At 47.5% G+C, this 20,651-nt stretch overlaps 1 protein-coding gene across 3 annotated transcripts in view; it reads right to left on the reverse strand.

The window, feature by feature from the left end:
• LOC130299397 (zinc finger protein 391-like) overlaps positions 1 to 18,820 on the reverse strand; it is a 24,179-nt gene extending 5,359 nt beyond the window's left edge. The window contains exons 1-3 of one of the 3 annotated variants that reach the window (XM_056551447.1): positions 18,677 to 18,820; positions 17,583 to 17,741; positions 13,444 to 13,564 (exon numbers count right to left, since the gene is read on the reverse strand). In XM_056551447.1, the coding sequence (XP_056407422.1) occupies positions 13,444 to 13,564; positions 17,583 to 17,741; positions 18,677 to 18,754 (358 nt within the window). In that variant the 5' untranslated portion in view covers positions 18,755 to 18,820. Of the gene's footprint in view, positions 1 to 13,443; positions 13,565 to 17,582; positions 17,742 to 17,823; positions 18,230 to 18,676 lie in introns of those variants that run through there. The other 2 variants (XM_056551448.1, XM_056551445.1) reach the window with 2 other exon arrangements.
• Positions 18,821 to 20,651: the final 1,831 nt, after the last annotated feature.

Here is a 20,651-nt window from a genome sequence, read left to right on the forward strand (position 1 = left end):
CCCCTGTATGTCAGTGCTGGGGACCCTGTGTGATTGGTCCACAGTTCCCAGCATTGAGAGCCCTTATTACTGTACTGCAGGAGAACGGCGCCCGCTCATCTAAACACTCCGGTGATGCGGACAGCCAGTACTTGCTCTCTTTCTGCTAGTACTTGCTCCCTATAGCCCAATGTGCGGCGTATGATCATTCCGCTACAGCATTACGCCGCGCATTGGGCTATAGGGAGCAAGTACAGGGACCCCCTCGACCTACGATGGCCCCGAAATACGATAATTTCAAAATGCGATCACTCTCAGAGGCAGCATCAACATACAATGCTTTTGTATGTCGGGGCCATCGCATAAACAGCTATCTGGCAGCGCAGACTACTTCAGCTGCCATCGGATAGCCGTTTACGGTGCCCCGTGTGGTCCGCTGACGATCACTTACCTGTCCTCGGGGCTCCGGCGCGTCCTCCTCAGGATCCCCTGCATCGTCGGCGCTCTCCATCGTCATCATCACGCCATCATCCAATAGGAGCGGCGTGCGTAGCGACGTGATGGCGGCGACGTGAGAGCGCAGATGCCGGGGAAGCAGAGGCCTTCCCGGAGCATCGGGGACACCTCGGGGACGCGGAGACAGCGATGGAGGGTGACATCCAGGGCAGCGGTGACGAGTGGTGATGGTTCGGAGCGGCGGGGACAGGTGAGTATAACTTCCTATACCAGTGGTCTTCAACCTGCGGACCTCCAGATGTTGCAAAACTACAACACCCAGCATGCCTGGACAGCCAACGGCTGAGGACAGGATATGAGGTTGAGATATAAGGACGGGATATGAGGTTGGGATATGACAACGATATATGAGGATGGGATATGAAGTCAAAAGCTTCCTCCTTTGTTGATTTTCCTCCCCAACAAGGATTAGGAAGGAAACACCGGACAACACCGGATACTCAGCTAGTAAAGGATAAAATCCAGCGATCAGTTTTCTGTAATCAGTTTCAGTATAAATCCACATTACATGGGAAAATAAAGGGACCGAAGGATTCTGAATGAGGCCGGGTCATGGGGGCAAGACGAGGAGGGCCAGGAGACCTGGGGCCAGGGTTTTAAAAACTGCCGGGGGATCCTGTGCATGTAAATAACTCTTAAATGATCCCCGACTTATATAGGTGATTTTGTCGTACTTCTGGAAAAAATCATAACTACATGCACAAAAATTAATACGTTTAAAACCGCATATGGGCCGGTATGAGGGCTAATTTTTTGCGCCACCATCTGAAGTTTTTAGCGGTATCATTTTTGTATTGATCAGGTTTTTTGATTGCTTTTTATTCATTTTTTCATTATATAAAAAGTGACCAAAAATACGCTACTTTGGAATTTTTTTCCACATACGTCATTGACCGTGCAGTTTAATTAATGATATATTTTTTATAGTTCGGACATTTACGCAGATGGCGATACCACATATGTTTATTTTTATTATGGTTACATCTTTTTTTTATATGGAATTTGGGAAAAGGGATGTGATTTAAACTTTTAATAAGGAAGGGGTTAATGGGTGTTTTTTTTTTAAACTATGCCGCAGAGACCCGTCTCCCCTCATCAGCCATCTGGGGGACCCCCTGGGATGGTAACCCTGAGGGGCCCCTCCCCGCTGCTGGGCTCTCCGGGACCACCCTGGCTGGGGCCTGGCCGTTCTGGATGGGACGCTGAATTGGGCATGGATTTGGAGTGCTCGGGGATACCAGCTTCTGCATTGCCTGTCATGGACTTTAGCCAATTGCTTTCTCAACTCCCTTCTAAGGAAGACTTTAAAGTGCTTATTGCAGAGGTTAAAGATGCCTGCCGAGCTGAAATTGCCCAGATGCGCCAGGACCTACAACATGCCTCACAGAGAGTGGGCGACTTAGAGGAGGCCCATGACTCCACAAGGTCCTACATTGGAAAGATTCAAGGGACTATGTCTGCTCAGAATGACTTCCTTAACGACCTCCATTCTCACGTGGAGGACCTTGACAACCGGGGAAGGAACAACAACATCTGAGTACGTGGTCTCCCGGAGGCGACCCAGGTGGAAGATCTGCATATAACACTCGAGGCTATCTTTAATATGATTCTGGGGGAACCCCCTTCTAACAAAATTAAGCTGGATCGTGCACAAGGAGTCTTACGTCCTCGCCCGGTGAATGGCCCTCCTCAGGATGCGGTGTGTTGTGTAACTGATTTCCAACTGAAAGAGAGGATAAAGTCTCGCTCTTTAAAGACTTTTGACTTTGATGGGGTACCTATCCAGCTTTTCCAGGACCTCTCCTGGATTACCCTGCGTAAACGGCGGTTGCTCCAACCACTTTTGTCTACTCTTCGTGCTGCACAGATACCTTACAAGTGGTCCTTCCCGTTTGCTCTACAAGCTAGAAAAGATGGACGCTCTGCTGTTCTTTGCACCTATGCTGATTTGCAGGATCTCTGTGCCGCCTTGGATGTTTCTACGCCCCGGCTTCAGGACTGGGGTCTGATACCTCCACCACCTTCTCTGCCGCCAGTGTTGCAGCCAGTACGAGGGAAGCATGCTGGCCGCGGTGGGGCTACCATTTCACCTGGCCCTTTGGGCCCTAACCGCCTCTCACTGTGAGGCCTCTGGCGAAGATTGCTGCTGGGACTGTTTGCTTGATGACGGGACATTTATCTACGCCTTCATATCTTGAGCATTGCTTTCTTTTCTTCTTGTGGTTGGGTTTACTGTTGTTGGATTAGTTTCTTATACCTGATGGGAAGTATATTTAGGGCTGTTCTTAAGCATGGCTTGTGGGTGGGACTTTAGATCTCTTTATTGGTCATCTTGGGTGCGTTCTTCCACTTCCCCCCTCAGAGGCCATGGTCCATGACTGTATGACACAAATAGTTTTATTCTTGCAGTTATTGTTCCCCACATTGGTCTCCACTCTGGCCTTTTGTGCCATTGATTTGTTTATGGCATTGTGTGTTTTATCTATTTACCCTTTTGTAACAGTTTGTTGGCTCCCCATGTGTTTCCCTTGTCTCCTGTTTGGTTTGTTCTTTCGGTTGTCTGTTCTTTTTCTTTCTATTCTCTCCTCTTCTAGGTCCGATACGGAATCATGACGTTCATCAGTCTTCGGCTGGCCCTTTCATGACTTGTCTCCGGGTCTGAGTGAGTACTATATATTGCACCTGTCCTACACTACTTTGAACCCCTCATGGCTAAGTGCGTCTCTTTGAATGTGAAGGGTCTTAACACCTCCACTAAAAGGCGTCTCCTGCAGTGAGAGCTGGTAGCCCTCAAAGCTGACATAGTCTTTGTTCAGGAGACGCACTTTGACAGGACGGGCACTTTTCAGTTTCTGCATCACCTCTATCCCCAAGCATTTTTAGCTTCCACTGATAGGAAGGTAGCGGCCATTTTAATATCCCGAAACGGTCTCCTGCAAGTCTCTTCCTCATATGTGGATCCGTCCGGTAGGTTTGTTATTCTAAGTGGCTCCCTGGGGGGTGAACCTCTTCTTCTTTGTAATGTGTATGCCCCTAATTCGGCATAGATCCCCTTTCTTCATCAAGTTCTGAAGCGTTTATAAACATATCTGCCCTCGGCCTGGCTATTGGGAGGGTTTTTTAACTTAGTTTTTTCGCCTTCGGCCGACCGTCACTCTCTAGGGGGCTCCTGGGTACCCCCTCCCCAGCTGCGGCTCTCTACGCATTTTCGGAGATTAGTCCGCTCGGCGGCGCTTTATGACCTGTGGCGTATTAATCACCCCTCGGATCGCTCCTTTTCTTTTTACTTGCTCCCGCATAGACTCCATACGCGTATAGATTATTTTTTTGGTAATCTCCCGATGGTACGTATGCTCTCGACCGCCTCTATGGAACCTATCTCCTGGTCAGACCACGGCCCTGTTCTTGTATCCTTTTCCCCTTTTGTCTCTTCTCCACGTCGCTGCCACTCGGTGTCGGTGTCCTCACCGGCTGTTTTGTGGGAGGCTCACAAGGCAGTGGTCCGTGGCCATTGTATAGCCTTGGTCTCTAGATTAAAACGAGATGCCCTGATCCGCTCCCGGGAACTCAGGGAGCAAATCTCTGCTTTGGAAACTCTTATGCTGACTGCCCCTACCCTCACGATTTTGAGCCACTTAGTAGCCGCACGATCTCAGCTGGGAGATTTGGCTCTCCATAAAGTGGAGCGCCAGCTGCTTTATGCTAAACAGCGGTTTTATGAAAAAGGCAATAAAGGGCACACGATGCTAGCTAGGCGCTTAAGGGAGCGTGCGGCTGCTCAGACTCCTTCGGCCCTGAGGGACGCGGAGGGAACTCTTCAGTACCATCCTGACTCCATTTCTCGCCTCCTCTATGGCTACTACTCCAAACTCTATTCTCTTCCCTCACATCGGACCCGGGTGAGCGTGCTGTGGCATTAGAATTCTTTCTCTCAAGATGTAGCCTTCCGGCCCTCTCTGCCGCTGGCAGGGAGTCCCTGAATGCTCCCGTTACATTTGAGGAACTTACCGAGGTTCTCAAATCTCTACCGACGGGGCGCTCACCGGATCCTGACGGGTTTACCTATTTGTACTATAAAACCTATTCGTCAGTCCTTCTGCCTAAGCTGGTCCCCCTATTTAACTCTTTTCTGAAAGGGGAGGAGATCCCACAGTCCTTCAAACACTCCTTAATTACCCTGATCCCTAGACCTAACAAAGACACCCATGACTGCTCTAGTTATAGGCCTATAGGCCTGCTGAATTCCGACCTGAAACTAATTTTCTAAGATCTTGGCGGCCCGTCTTTGTAGTTTTCTTCCCACTCTCATTCACAAAGACCAAGTTGGTTTTATCCCCTGTCGTCAGGGAGGCGATAACACGAGAAGGGTGGCCAACCTTATTGATCTTCTCAATAAGAGATCAGAACAGGCCTTACTTTTAAGTTTAGATGCTGAAAAGGCTTTTGATAGGCTGGGCTGGCCTTTCATGTTTGCCACCCTTCAGAAATTTGGAATCATGGGTAACTTCATTTCAGCTATGCGGGGTCTCTACTCCTCTCCCACCGCTTCTCTTAAACTCCCATCTGACTCCTCTCCCCATTTTACTCTCTATAACGGTACTAGGCAGGGCTGTCCGTTGTCCCCATTGATTTTTACACTTTGCATAGAGCCGCTGGCGGCCCTGATCAGGGAGAACGCGGACATCTCTGGCGTCACTTTACATGGGAGTGCTTTTAAGATCTGTCTATTTGCGGATGATGTCTTACTTACCCTCACTAACCCTCTTTTGTCTTTACCTTCTCTGTACAAACTCTTGCATGAATATGGACTAATCTCGGGCTATAAAGTCAACCTCTCTAAGTCTGAAGCTATGCCTGTCAATCTCCCACCATCTCTGGTGTCCCACCTACGTTCTAACTACTCCTTTCCCTGGTCTTCCTCTACTATTAAATATCTGGGAGTCTCCCTCTCTCCTAGCTATTCCTCTCTATACTCTGTTAACTTCCCCTCCCTGTTCCGAGAGCTACGTGCACTGTTAGAAAAATGGTGGTTACACTATTCTCCCCAAGCTGCTCTATTTTTTTGAGACGTTGCCGGTACGGGTCCCACTGGTGGTGTTGAGATAGTTTCAGTCGGCTATTTTTAGGTTTATATGGGACGCTAAAAAGGCATAGACTTCCTCTGTCCGTGATGATGGCGAATCGATTTTCGGGGGGTCTGGGAGTGCCTGATGTCACAAAGTATTATTGGGCAGCACACCTACGTCACCTAGCCGCATGGTCTACCCACCGGGCTTATAGTAAATGGATGCAACTCCAAAAACTGTGGCTGGCACCGATACATCCCAATGCTTTTCTCTGGTCCTTCCCTCTCCTGTCCCCTATGCATCCCCTACTGGGCCCTATGTCATTCACTCGCTTTGTCTGGACTTACTGCTCTAGGCGATTCCTCCTCCTCTCCTCCTCCTCTCCAATGCAATCCTTCCTCTATCACCCAGCCTTTCCTCTGGGAGGTACCTCGCGAATGGTGGGGGAGTGGGTCTATTTTGTTGGGCTGATGTAGTGAATCCTGTCACTTGTGTTCTCTTATCCTTTGAAGACTTGAAGTATCGCTCGGACCTCCCTGCTTCTGAAATGGCCCACTATACACAGCTGAGGCATTATCTGTATTCGCAGCGGGGCTCACTGACTGTGTCACTCCCCACGAGCTTTGAGCAGTTGTGTAGGAGTGGGCCTCAGACGAGGGGACTACTTTCGAGTATCTATTCCCTTTTAAATTCCCCTTTGGATGGTGCCCCCCCTTCGCATAGCTATATGAGGTGTTGGGAGGAAGTCCTTGATACTACCATTTCACTTCCTCAGTGGCGTGTGATCTGGGATAGGGCCTCTCGGGCCTCCATCTGTACGGCGTATAAAGAGACACAGTTTAAGATGCTCATGGGCTGGTAACACACCCCTGTCCTGCTTAATATGCTGAATCCTGATATCCCCCAACAATGTTGGAGATGCGGTGTAGGGTTGGGTGATACATACCACATATTCTGGACGTGCCCATTGATCACCCCATTTTGGGTGAAGGTGCAAGATTTGCTTTGGGAGGTTCTGGGAGCTAGGGTGTCCTTGGATCCCTTAGTCTTCTTACTGCACTTATCCACTAAAACCTTGGCCAAAGGACCCTTTAAATTATTTCTGCATATTGCCCTCTCATTGCTAAGCATTGGAAACAGGCCACCCCCCCCTCCTGAGGGTGAACTCCTAGCCCGAGTTCGGGAAATTCGCTCCCTAGAGTCTATCACTGCTTCCCTGAATAACACCATCCCACAGTTTCTCTCAGTATGGGACCGATGGGACAGATTCCCTGTCTCCCCCCCCCCCCAACTTCCTTTTCCCTCCCCCCCTCCCTTTTTTTTGTTTTAAATGATGTGTAGAACTGATATACGGTTCCTTGGTTCTTATTTTACCACAATGATGCATTACTTGTACGATGTGTCCTGCTCTATCTCGTGACGTGTAATGCCTGCTACTGGGGATTGTCTCCCCGACTTTTACTTGTTTGTATTCCTTTTGTGAAAAATGTAATAAAAATCTACATTTAAAAAAAAAAAAAAATATGGGTCTTTCTATTACATTACTTAATTCCTTTAGAACACGGGGGTGAATGCCATCTGGACCTTGTGATTTGTCTATTTTGATTTTGTAGGCGGCACTGTACTTCTTCCTGGGTTAGACAGGTGACCTGTACTTCTTCCTGGGTTAGACAGGTGACCTGTACTTCTTCCTTGGTTAGACAGGTGACCTGTACTTCTTCCTGGGTTAGACAGGTGACCTGTACTTCTTCCTGGGTTAGACAGGTGACCTGTACTGGGGAGTTTACCTTATCTTGCTGTATTTCACCCGTCATTTCATTTTCCTTGGTGAACACAGTGGAGAAGAATTTGTTTAATATATTTGCTTTTTCCTGATCCCCGTTTATAATTTCCTCATTATCATTTTTAAAAGGGCCTACGCTTTCATTTTTTACCTTTTTGCTATTTATATAGTTAAAGAACATTTTGGGGTTAGTTTTACTCTCTTTGGCAATGAGTCTTTCTGTCTCTAGTTTTTGCGGGGTTTTATCTGTTTTTTACATATTTTACATTTTTCTCTATAGCTTTTTAACCCCTTAAGGACTCAGCCCATTTTGGCCTTAACCCCTTCAGGACCAAGCCCATTTTGGCCTTAAGGACCAGAGCGTTTTTTGCACATCTGACCACTGTCACTTTAAACATTAATAACTCTGATGCTTTTAGTTATCATTCTGATTCCGAGATTGTTTTTTTGTGACATATTCTACTTTAACATGGTGGTAAATTTTTGTGGTAACTTGCATCCTTTCCATGTGAAAAATCCTAAAATTTGATGAAAAATTTGAAAATTTTGCATTTTTCTAACTTTGAAGCTCTCTGCTTGTAAGGAAAATGTATATTACAAATAAAAAAATTTTTTATTCACATATACAATATGTCTACTTTATGTTTGCATCATAAAAGTGACGAGTTTTTACTTTTGGAGACACCAGAGGCTTCAAAGTTCAGCAGCAATTTTCCAATTTTTCACAAAATTTTCAAACTCACTATTTTTCAGGGACCAGTTCAGGTTTGAAGTGGATTTGAAGGGTCTTCATATTAGAAATACCCCATAAATGACCCCATTATAAAAACTGCACCCCCCAAAGTATTCAAAATGACATTCAGTCATCATTTTAACCCTTTAGGTGTTTCACAGGAATAGAAGCAAAGTGAAGGAGAAAATTCACAATCTTCATTTTTTACACTCTCATGTTCTTGTAGACCCAATTTTTGAATTTTTACAAGGGGTAAAAGGAGAAAAAGTATACTTCTATTTGTAGCCTGATTTCTCTCGAGTAAGCACATACCTCATATGTCTATGTAAAGTGTTCGGCGGGCGCAGTAGAGGGCTCAGAAGCGAAGGAGCGACAAGGGGATTTTGGAGAGTACGTTTTTCTGAAATGGTTTTTGGGGGGCATGTTGCATTTAGGAAGCCCCTATGGTGCCAGAACAGCAAAAAACCCTCACATGGCATACCATTTTGGAAACTAGACCCCTTGAGGAACATAACAAGGAATAAAGTGAGCCTTAATACCCCACAGGTGTTTCACGACTTTTGCATATGTAAAAAAAATAATATTTTTTTTCACTAAAATGTGTGTTTCCCCCCCAAATTTCACATTTTTCCAAGGGTTAATAGCAGGAAATACCCCCCAATATTTGTAACCCCTTCTCTTCTGAGTATGGAGGTACCCCATAAGTTGACCTGAAGTGCACTATGGGCGAACTACAATGCTCAGAAGAGAAGGAGTCATATTTGGCTTTTTGAGAGCAAATTTTGCTCGGGGGGCATATCGCATTTAGGAAGCCCCTATGGTGCCAGAACAGCAAAAAAAAAACACATGGCATACCATTTTGGAAACGAGACCCCTTGAGGAACGTAACAAGGGGTACAGTGAGCATTTGCCCCCCACTGGTGTCTGACAGATCTTTGGAACAGTGGGCTGTACAAGTTTTCATTTTCACGGACCACTGTTCCAAAGATCCGTCAGACACCTGTGGGGGGTAAATTCTCACTGCACCCCTCATTACATTCCGTGAGGGGTGTCGTTTCCGAAATGGGGTCACATGCGTTTTTTTTTTTTTTGCGTTTGTCAAAACCGCTGTAACAATCAGCCACCCCTGTGCAAATCACCTCAAATGTACATGGTGCACTCTCCCTTCTGGGCCTTGTTGTGCGCCCCCAGAGGACTTTACGCCCACATATGGGGTATCTCCGTACTCGGGAGAAATTGCATTACAAATTTTGGGGGGCTTTTTTCCCTTTTACCTCTTGTGAAAATGTAAAGTATAGGGCAACATCAGCATGTTAGTGTAAAAAATTTAATTTTTTTACACTAACATTCTGGTGTAGACCCCAACATTTCCTTTTCATGAAGGGTTAAAGAAGAAAAAGCCCCCCAAACCTTGTAACGCAATTTCTCCCGAGTACGGCGATACCCCATATGTGGCCCTAAACTGTTGCCTTGAAATACGACAGGGCTCCAAAGTGAGAGCGCTGTGCGCATTTGAGGCCTGAATTAGGGATTTGCATAGGGGTGGACATAGGGGTATTCTACGCCAGTGATTCCCAAACAGGGTGCCTCCAGCTGTTGCAAAACTCCCAGCATGCGTGGACAGTCAACGGCTGTCCGGCAATACTGGGAGTTGTTGTTTTTCAACAGCTGGAGGCTCTGCTTTGGAAACAGTGATGTACCGGACGTTCTTATTGGGGAGGGGGGCTGTGTAGGGGTATGTGTATATGTAGTGTTTTTAACTTTTTATTTTATTTTGTGTTAGTGTAGTGTAGTGTTTTTAGGGTACAGTCACATGGGCGGGGGATTACAGCGAGTTTCCCGGCGCAAAATTTGCTGCATCTCAAGATGCGAGAAACCCACTGTAAAAGCCTCGCCCATGTGAATGTACCCTGTACACAGGGACCAATCACAGCGATCGCTGACCAGGACCATCAATGGATGGTCCTGGGGGTGAAGCAGAAGTTGTCCCCTGCTGGAAACAGCGGGACTTCTGCCAGTTAACCCGTGCGATGCTGCGCATCGCCGGGTTAACTGAATGTCATTTATAAACGCCGGGATGCGCGAACGCACTGCACAACCCGCGTTTATATATGACATTCTGCGGGAAGGGGTTAAGGACTCAGACAATTTAATTTTTACGTTTTCATTTTTTCCTCCTCGCCTTCTAAAAATCATAACTCTTTTATATTTTCATCCACAGACTAGTATGGGGCTTGTTTGTTGTCCTTTGTAATGACATCACTCATTATATCATAAAATGTATGGCGCCCCCTCTGGTCAGGACTGTTGGATAATATTAAGTCTAGTAGGGCGCCCCCTCTGGTCAGGTCTGTTGGATAATATTAAGTCTAGTAGGGCGCCCCCTCTGGTCAGGTCTGTTGGATAATATTAAGTCTAGTAGGGCGCCCCCTCTGGTCAGGTCTGTTGGGTAATATTAAGTCTAGTAGGGCGCCCCCTCTGGTCAGGTCTGTTGGATAATATTAAGTCTAGTAGGGCGCCCCCTCTGGTCAGGTCTGTTGGTTAATATTAAGTCTAGTAGGGCGCCCCCTCTGGTCAGGTCTGTTGGTTAATATTAAGTCTAGTAGGGCGCCCCCTCTGGTAAGGTCTGTTGGTTAATATTAAGTCTAGTAGGGCGCCCCCTCTGGTCAGGTCTGTTGGATAATATTAAGTCTAGTAGGGCGCCCCCTCTGGTCAGGTCTGTAGGTTAATATTAAGTCTAGTAGGGCGCCCCCTCTGGTCAGGTCTGTTGGTTAATATTAAGTCTAGTAGGGCGCCCCCTCTGGTCAGGTCTGTTAATATTAAGTCTAGTAGGGCGCCCCCTCTGGTCAGGTCTGTTGGTTAATATTAAGTCTAGTAGGGCGCCCCCTCTGGTCAGGTCTGTTAATATTAAGTCTAGTAGGGCGCCCCCTCTGGTCAGGTCTGTTGGATAATATTAAGTCTAGTAGGACGCCCCCTCTGGTCAGGTCTGTTGGTTAATATTAAGTCTAGTAGGGCGCCCCCTCTGGTCAGGTCTGTTGGTTAATATTAAGTCTAGTAGGGCGCCCCCTCTGGTAAGGTCTGTTGGATAATATTAAGTCTAGTAGGGCGCCCCCTCTGGTCAGGTCTGTTGGTTAATATTAAGTCTAGTAGGGCGCCCCCTCTGGTCAGGTCTGTTGGTTAATATTAAGTCTAGTAGGGCGCCCCCTCTGGTCAGGTCTGTTAATATTAAGTCTAGTAGGGCGCCCCCTCTGGTCAGGTCTGTTGGATAATATTAAGTCTAGTAGGGCGTCCCCTCTGGTCAGGTCTGTTAATATTAAGTCTAGTAGGGCGCCCCCTCTGGTAAGGTCTGTTGGATAATATTAAGTCTAGTAGGGCGCCCTCTCTGGTCAGGTCTGTTGGATAATATTAAGTCTAGTACGGCGCCCCCTCTGGTCAGGTCTGTTGGTTAATATTAAGTCTAGTAGGGCGCCCTCTCTGGTCAGGTCTGTTGGTTAATATTAAGTCTAGTAGGGCGCCCCCTCTGGTCAGGTCTGTTAATATTAAGTCTAGTAGGGCGCCCCCTCTGGTCAGGTCTGATAATATTAAGTCTAGTAGAGCGCCCCCTCTGGTCAGGTCTGTTGGTTAATATTAAGTCTAGTAGGACGCCCCCTCTGGTCAGGTCTGTTGGTTAATATTAAGTCTAGTAGGGCGCCCCCTCTGGTCAGGTCTGTTAATATTAAGTCTAGTAGGGCGCCCCCTCTGGTCAGGTCTGTTAATATTAAGTCTAGTAGGGCACCCCTTCTGGTCAGGTCTGTTAATATTAAGTCTAGTAGGGCGCCCCCTCTGGTCAGGTCTGTTGGTTAATATTAAGTCTAGTAGGGCGCCCCCTCTGGTCAGGTCTGTTAATATTAAGTCTAGTAGGACGCCCCCTCTGGTCAGGTCTGTCGGTTAATATTAAGTCTAGTAGGGCGCCCCCTCTGGTCAGGTCTGTTAATATTAAGTCTAGTAGGGCGCCCCCTCTGGTCAGGTCTGTTGGTTAATATTAAGTCTAGTAGGGCGCCCCTTCTGGTCAGGTCTGTTAATATTAAGTCTAGTAGGGCGCCCCCTCTGGTCAGGTCTGTTGGATAATATTAAGTCTAGTAGGGCGCCCCCTCTGGTCAGGTCTGTTGGATAATATTAAGTCTAGTAGGGCGCCCCCTCTGGTCAGGTCTGTTAATATTAAGTCTAGTAGGGCGCCCCCTCTGGTCAGGTCTGTTAATATTAAGTCTAGTAGGGCGCCCCCACTACAATCGCAGTTTACATAGTTAAAAGCTTTCTTAGCAAGATATTGGACATGAGAGTCCAGAAACTTCATGATGAGTTGCCGGGGGTGATTCATCCCAATGCCTTCCATTAATTGGGGTATTCAGGACCTTCTCTGTGGGCTCTACCACCCTGCAGGGGTAATGTAAGCTCAGGGCCTCTGGCAGCTCTACTTTACATTAGGTGAAGATCAGGAGCTGTGACATCCTCCGACAGGGCGATGATCCTCAGATTGTGTCTCCTGGAACAAGTTTTTAGGTCGTCCAGTTTTGCCCAATGGTGATAATTTTCTCCATATGAGATCAATAACGGTTGTGTGTGTCGGTAGTATCCTGCTTCACAGTCCTCACCTGATGATCCACAGGGGTTGTAGCTGCTGTAGGAGAGAGGGCCGTTCATCAATGGAGGCCTCCAGGGTGAGCTAAAAACCCAGAGCGATGAGAGTGGTGACCACTGCAGCCAAGGTCTTGTACTCAACAGCCGGCACGAGCAATGGATCAGCGACAGTGTCATCTGGAGGAGACCGAGTGCTCCGGCTGAATGGTGAGGGAGAGTGCAGCAGCCGCCATCACAAGATAGGAGGACAGCGTGTCTTCACTTAACCAGGATTTCTTGTCGTTCTTTCCATAAAGCATTGTGGGTGTATTGGTGTATTGTCCTGGCCGGGGACATCATGGTTTCAGGTCAGTACCATTAGTAAATGACCATTCTGGAGGCTAGAGGGTGCAGAATTGCTCATGGCAGCGTCAGAACATGAAGTCTCCCCATATGTGTTTTTACAGCAGTCACTAAGGGGCCTTAGGCTAGGCTGCAGGTAAACCCATTACATACTACGGTGAAATCACAACTGCGGCACGTAATGGATCTGTGGGGCTCTGTTACCCCCATGTCAATGGGTTTACATGGCCGCGGCAGCCACGGGTCTTATGAAGACCTCCAAGCCTGCCATGTAAGTACCAATAAAGAGTCGTGCAGAAGGCACAGTGCTGCAGACCTCATACACTACATGACAGTAGTATTACAGTGCGTTATATGACCAATCACAAGATCAGAAGTTGGTGCAAGTTATAATGAGTGACACTTACCTGGTGATGTGAGGGGCCGGGGGTCCTCCATAATGTCCTGGTACAGATCCTTGTGTCCTTCTACATACTCCCACTCCTCCATGGAGAAATAGACCGCCACATCCTGACACCTTATAGGAACCTGACACATAATGATACCGTCATCACCAGACCCCTCCATTACTGTATAATGTCCCTGCAGTGTCACCTCTCTAATCATCACCAGACCCTCCATTACTGTATAATGTCCAGCAGTGTCACCTCTCTAATCATCATCAGACCCCTCCATTACTGTATAATGTCCCAGCAGTGTCACCTCTCTAATCATCACCAGACCCCTCCATTACTGTATAATGTCCCAGCAGTGTCACCTCTCTAATCATCACCAGACCCCTCCATTACTGTATAATATCCCAGCAGTGTCACCTCTCTAATCATCACCAGACCCCTCCATTACTGTATAATGTCCCAGCAGTGTCACCTCTCCAGTCATCACCAGACCCCTCCATTACTGTATAATGTCCCAGCAGTGTCACCTCTCTAATCATCACCAGACCCCTCCATTACTGTATAATGTCCCTGCAGTGTCACCTCTCTAATCATCACCAGACCCCTCCATTACTGTATAATGTCCCAGCAGTGTCACCTCTCCAGTCATCACCCCGACCCCTCCATTACTGTATAATGTCCCTGCAGTGTCACCTCTCTAATCATCACCAGACCCCTCCATTACTGTATAATGTCCCAGCAGTGTCACCTCTCTAATCATCACCAGACCCCTCCATTACTGTATAATGTCCCAGCAGTGTCACCTCTCTAATCATCACCAGACCCCTCCATTACTGTATAATATCCCAGCAGTGTAACCTCTCTAATCATCACCAGACCCCTCCATTACTGTATAATGTCCCAGCAGTGTCACCTCTCCAGTCATCACCAGACCCCTCCATTACTGTATAATGTCCCAGCAGTGTCACCTCTCTAATCATCACCAGACCCCTCCATTACTGTATAATGTCCCTGCAGTGTCACCTCTCTAATCATCACCAGACCCCTCCATTACTGTATAATGTCCCAGCAGTGTCACCTCTCCAGTCATCACCCCGACCCCTCCATTACTGTATAATGTCCCTGCAGTGTCACCTCTCTAATCATCACCAGACCCCTCCATTACTGTATAATGTCCCAGCAGTGTCACCTCTCCAGTCATCACCAGACCTCTCCATTACTGTACAATGTCCCAGCAGTGTCACCTCTCTAATCATCACCAGACCTCTCCATTACTGTACAATGTCCCAGCAGTGTCACCTCTCTAATCATCACCAGACCCCTCCATTACTGTACAATGTCCCAGCAGTGTCACCTCTCTAATCATCACCAGACCCCTCCATTACTGTACAATGTCCCAGCAGTGTCACCTCTCTAATCACCAGACCCCTCCATTACTGTATAATGTCCCAGCAGGGTCACCTCTCCAATCCTCACCAGACCCCTCCATTACTGTATAATGTCCCAGCAGTGTCACCTCTCCAGTCATCACCAGACTCCTCCATTACTGTATAATGTCTCAGCAGTGACACCTCTCTAATCATCACCAGACCCCTCCATTACTGTATAATGTCCCAGCAGTGTCACCTCTCCAGTCATCACCAGACCCCTCCATTACTGTATAATGTCCCAGCAGTGTCACCTCTCTAATCATCTCCAGATCCCTCCATTACTGTATAATGTCCCAACAGTGTCACCTCTCCAGTCATCACCAGACCCCTCCATTACTGTATAATGTCCCAGCAGTGTCACCTCTCCAGTCATCACCAGACCCCTCCATTACTGTATAATGTCCCAGCAGTGTCACCTCTCCAGTCATCACCAGACCCCTCCATTACTGTATAATGTCCCAGCAGGGTCACCTCTCTAATCATCACCAGACCCCTCCATTACTGTATAATGTCCCAGCAGTGTCACCTCTGCAGTCATCACCAGACCCCTCCGTTACTGTATAATGTCCCAGCAGGGTCACCTCTCTAATCATCACCAGACCCCTCCATTACTGTATAATGTCCAGCAGTGTCACCTCTCCAGTCATCACCAGACCCCTCCATTACTGTATAATGTCCAGCAGTGTCACCTCTCCAGTCATCACCAGACCCCTCCATTACTGTATAATGTCCAGCAGTGTCACCTCTCCAGTCATCACCAGACCCCTCCATTACTGTATAATGTCCAGCAGTGTCACCTCTCCAGTCATCACCAGACCCCTCCATTACTGTATAATGTCCCAGCAGGGTCACCTCTCTAATCATCACCAGACCCCTCCATTACTGTATAATGTCCCAGAAGTGTCACCTCTCCAGTCATCACCAGACCCCTCCATTACTGTATAATGTCCCAGCAGTGTCACCTCTCCAGTCATCACCAGACCCCTCCATTACTGTATAATGTCCCAGCAGGGTCACCTCTCTAATCATCACCAGACCCCTCCATTACTGTATAATGTCCCAGAAGTGTCACCTCTCCAGTCATCACCAGACCCCTCCATTACTGTATAATGTTCCAGCAGTGTCACCTCTCTAATCATCACCAGACCCCTCCATTACTGTATAATGTCCCAGCAGGGTCACCTCTCCAATCATCACCAGACCCCTCCATTACTGTATAATGTCCAGCAGTGTCACCTCTCCAGTCATCACCAGACCCCTCCATTACTGTATAATGTCCCAGCAGTGTCACCTCTCTAATCATCACCAGACCCCTCCATTACTGTATAATGTCCCAGCAGTGTCACTTCTCCAGTCATCACCAGACCCCTCCATTACTGTATAATGTCCCAGCAGTGTCACTTCTCCAGTCATCACCAGACCCCTCCATTACTATATAATGTCCCAGCAGTGTCACCTCTCCAATCATCACCAGACCCCTCCATTACTGTATGTCTCAGCAGTGTCACCTCTCTAATCATCACCAGACCCCTCCATTACTACTGTATAATGTCCCAGCAGTGTCACCTCTCCAGTCATCACCAGACCCCTCCATTACTATATAATGTCCAGCAGTGTCACCTCGCCAGTCACCACCAGACCCCTCCATTACTATATAATGTCCAGCAGTGTCACCTCTCCAGTCATCACCAGACCCCTCCATTACTGTATAATGTCCCAGCAGTGTCACCTCTCTAATCATCACCAGACTCCTCCATTACTGTATAATGTCCCAGCAGTGTCACCTCTCTAATCATCACCAGACCCCTCCATTACTGTATATTGTCCCAGCAGTGTCACCTCTCCAGTCATCACCAGACCCCTCCATTACTGTATAATGTCCCAGCAGTGTCACCTCTCCAGTCATCACCAGACCCCTCCATTACTGTATAATGTCCCAGCAGTGTCACCTCTCTAATCACCAGACCCCTCCATTACTGTATAATGTCCCAGCAGTGTCACCTCTCTAATCACCAGACCACTCCATTACTGTATAATTTCCCAGCAGTGTCACCTCTCCAGTCATCACCAGACCCCTCCATTACTGTATAATGTCCCAGCAGTGTCACCTCTCCAGTCATCACCAGACCTCTCCATTACTGTATAATGTCCCAGCATTCCCAGCAGTGTCACCTCTCCAGTCATCACCAGACCCCTCCATTACTGTATAATGTCCCAGCAGTGTCACCTCTCTAATCATCACCAGACTCCTCCATTACTATATAATGTCCCAGCAGTGTCACCTCTCCAGTCATCACCAGACCCCTCCATTACTGTATAATGTCCCAGCAGTGTCACCTCTCCAGTCATCACCAGACCCCTCCATTACTGTATAATGTCCCAGCAGTGTCACCTCTCTAATCATCACCAGACTCCTCCATTACTATATAATGTCCCAGCAGTGTCACCTCTCCAGTCATCACCAGACCCCTCCATTACTGTATAATGTCCCAGCAGTGTCACCTCTCCAGTCATCACCAGACCCCTCCATTACTGTATAATGTCCCAGCAGTGTCACCTCTACAGTCATCACCAGACCCCTCCATTACTGTATAATGTCCCAGCAGTGTCACCTCTCTAATCATCACCAGACCCCTCCATTACTGTATAATGTCCAGCAGGGTCACCTCTCTAATCATCACCAGACCCCTCCATTACTGTATAATGTCCCAGCAGGGTCACCTCTCCAGTCAGCAGCTCCATCATCTTGTTGATGAGTTCTAGGATCTTCTTGTTGTTCCTCTCATGTATCATGGAGTGAGGTGGAGGGTCTGTGATGGGGTTCGGGCCCCTGCTCCATCCTCCGGACTCCCCCGATGTCTTCCTCACTATGGTATAATCCTGTGTATGGAGAGAGACACAAATCTGGTGATCAGTATAAATCCCGGGATCACCGACCATCTCCAGAATCTATGACTATAACCTGTGATATTATTACACTGAAGAAAGTCATCGGGCCCCTCCTGATCTCTTGTATTTCCCCATGACACCTTCTTCTGGAGGAGAACCCCATAGTCTCACTGCTCTTACAGTAAAGAATCCTCCTCTATTGCTCCTATAACATTCCTATTGGCCGATTGGTTCCCATGGTAACTGCCCATATTGGGGCTGATCCTATAACATTCCTATTGGCCCATTGGTTGCCATGGTAACTGCCCATATTGGGGCTGATCCTATAACATTCCTATTGGCCCATTGGTTGCCATGGTAACTGCCCATATTGGGGCTGATCCTTCCTATAACATTCCTATTGGCCCATTGGTTTCCATGGTAACTGCCCATATTGGGGCTGATCCTATAACATTCCTATTGGCCCATTGGTTCCCATGGTAACTGCCCATATTGGGGCTGATCCTTCCTATAACATTCCTATTGGCCCATTGGTTCCCATGGTAACTGCCCATATTGGGGCTGATCCTTCCTATAACATTCCTATTGGCCCTTTGGTTCCCATGGTAACTGCCCATATTGGGGCTGATCCTTTCTATTGGCCCATTGGTTCCAATGGTAAATGCCCATATTGGGGCTGATCCTTCCTATAACATTCCTATTGGCCCATTGGTTGCCATGGTAACTGCCCACATTGGAGCTGATCCTTCCTATAACATTCCTATTGGTTGCCATGGTAACTGCCCATATTGGGGCGGATCCTTCCTATAACATTCCTATTGGCCCATTGGTTGCCATGGTAACTGCCCATATTGGGGCTGATCCTTCCTATCATGTCTTCTCTTCCCTATAATCCAATAAAGATGATAGAAATCTAGAGGAGTCACCTCTCCGGTCAGCAGGCGGATGATCTCCAGGGTGATGTGTAATAGTCCTGTAGTCACATCAGTCCTGTCCGGGGACATCCTGGGGGCAGCGGGAGAGAGGACGGGGGTGGATGAAGGACCTGTGGTGACGTCACGTGAGGGGGGCGGGGCTAAGCGATGGAGAGGAAGTGGTGGATGAAGGACCTGTGATCATGGTCATGTGACATGAGGGGCGTGACTTTATTTGAAGTTGAAGAGGGGGATTCTCTTTTTCCTCGGTTTTATAAGTTGTCAGCAGCTGTGAGAGAGCTGGAGCCAGAGGGATGCTGGGAGTTGTAGTTCTCTCCTCTGATATCACATAATAACAGTCTGGACATGCTGGGAGTTGTAGTTCTCTCCTCTGATATCACATAATAACAGTCTGGACATGCTGGGAGTTGTAGTTCTCTCCTCTGATATCACATAATAACAGTATGGACATGCTGGGAGTTGTAGTTCTCTCCCCTGATATCACATAATAACAGTCTGGACATGCTGGGAGTTGTAGTTCTCTCCTGATATCACATAATAACAGTCTGGACATGCTGGGAGTTGTAGTTCTCTCCTCTGATATTACATAATAACAGTCTGGACATGCTGGGAGTTGTAGTTCTCTCCTCTGATATCACATAATAACAGTGGACATGCTGGGAGTTGTAGTTCTCTCCTCTGATATCACATAATAACAGTCTGGACATGCTGGGAGTTGTAGTTCTCTGATATCACATAATAACAGTCTGGACATGCTGGGAGTTGTAGTTCTCTCCTCTGATATCACATAATAACAGTCTGGACATGCTGGGAGTTGTAGTTCTCTCCTCTGATATCACATAATAACAGTCTGGACATGCTGGGAGTTGTAGTTCTCTGATATCACATAATAACAGTCTGGACATGCTGGGAGTTGTAGTTCTCTCCTCTGATATCACATCATAACAGTCTGGACATGCTGGGAGTTGTAGTTCTCTCCTCTGATATCACATAATAACAGTCTGGACATGCTGGGAGTTGTAGTTCTCTGATATCACATAATAACAGTCTGGACATGCTGGGAGTTGTAGTTCTCTCCTCTGATATCACATCATAACAGTCTGGACATGCTGGGAGTTGTAGTTCTCTCCTTTGATATCACATAATAACAGTCTGGACATGCTGGGAGTTGTAGTTCTCTCCTCTGATATCACATAACAGTCTGGACATGCTGGGAGTTGTAGTTCTCTCCTCTGATATCACATAATAACAGTCTGGACATGCTGGGAGTTGTAGTTCTCTCCTCTGATATGACTTAATAACAGTCTGGACATGCTGGGAGTTGTAGTTCTCTCCTCTGATATCACATAACAGTCTGGACATGCTGGGAGTTGTAGTTCTCTCCCCTGATATCACATAATAACAGTCTGGACATGCTGGGAGTTGTAGTTCTCTCCTCTGATATCACATAATAACAGCCTGGACATGCTGGGAGTTGTAGTTCTCTCCTCTGATATCACTTAATAACAGTCTGGACATGCTGGGAGTTGTAGTTCTCTCTCAGGCTGTTCAGTGTGATGATGGTGATTTTTGTGTCAGTTGACAATGAACATCATGTGATCTCTGCTCTGTGGAGCGTCTCTTCTCTTGTACTGTGGGTTGTGGTCGCTCCAGTGATTCTCCCCCTCATTATTACAGTTATGGATCGGTCTGATCTCCGCCCACAGTCACATGACCCCCTGAAGACGCAGCAGGGAAACCTGTTTTATCTCCACCTGTGATCAGGATATAAAGGAGACGCCACATCTGACGCCTCCTCCTCCAGTTTTTCACCTTAAGAAGAAAAAATTCCCATGAGGTGTTAAAGGGATCAGTGATCAGGAAGCCTGAACTAGAAGTCACGGGGGCGGCGCCTGCCGGCTTTTCCCTGAACCAAGAGTCACGGGTGCGGCCTTGTTTGCTTCTCCCCCAAACTGGAGTCATGGGG

This window comes from Hyla sarda, chromosome 1 (assembly GCF_029499605.1).
Source record: "Hyla sarda isolate aHylSar1 chromosome 1, aHylSar1.hap1, whole genome shotgun sequence".
Lineage (NCBI taxonomy): Eukaryota > Metazoa > Chordata > Amphibia > Anura > Hylidae > Hyla > Hyla sarda.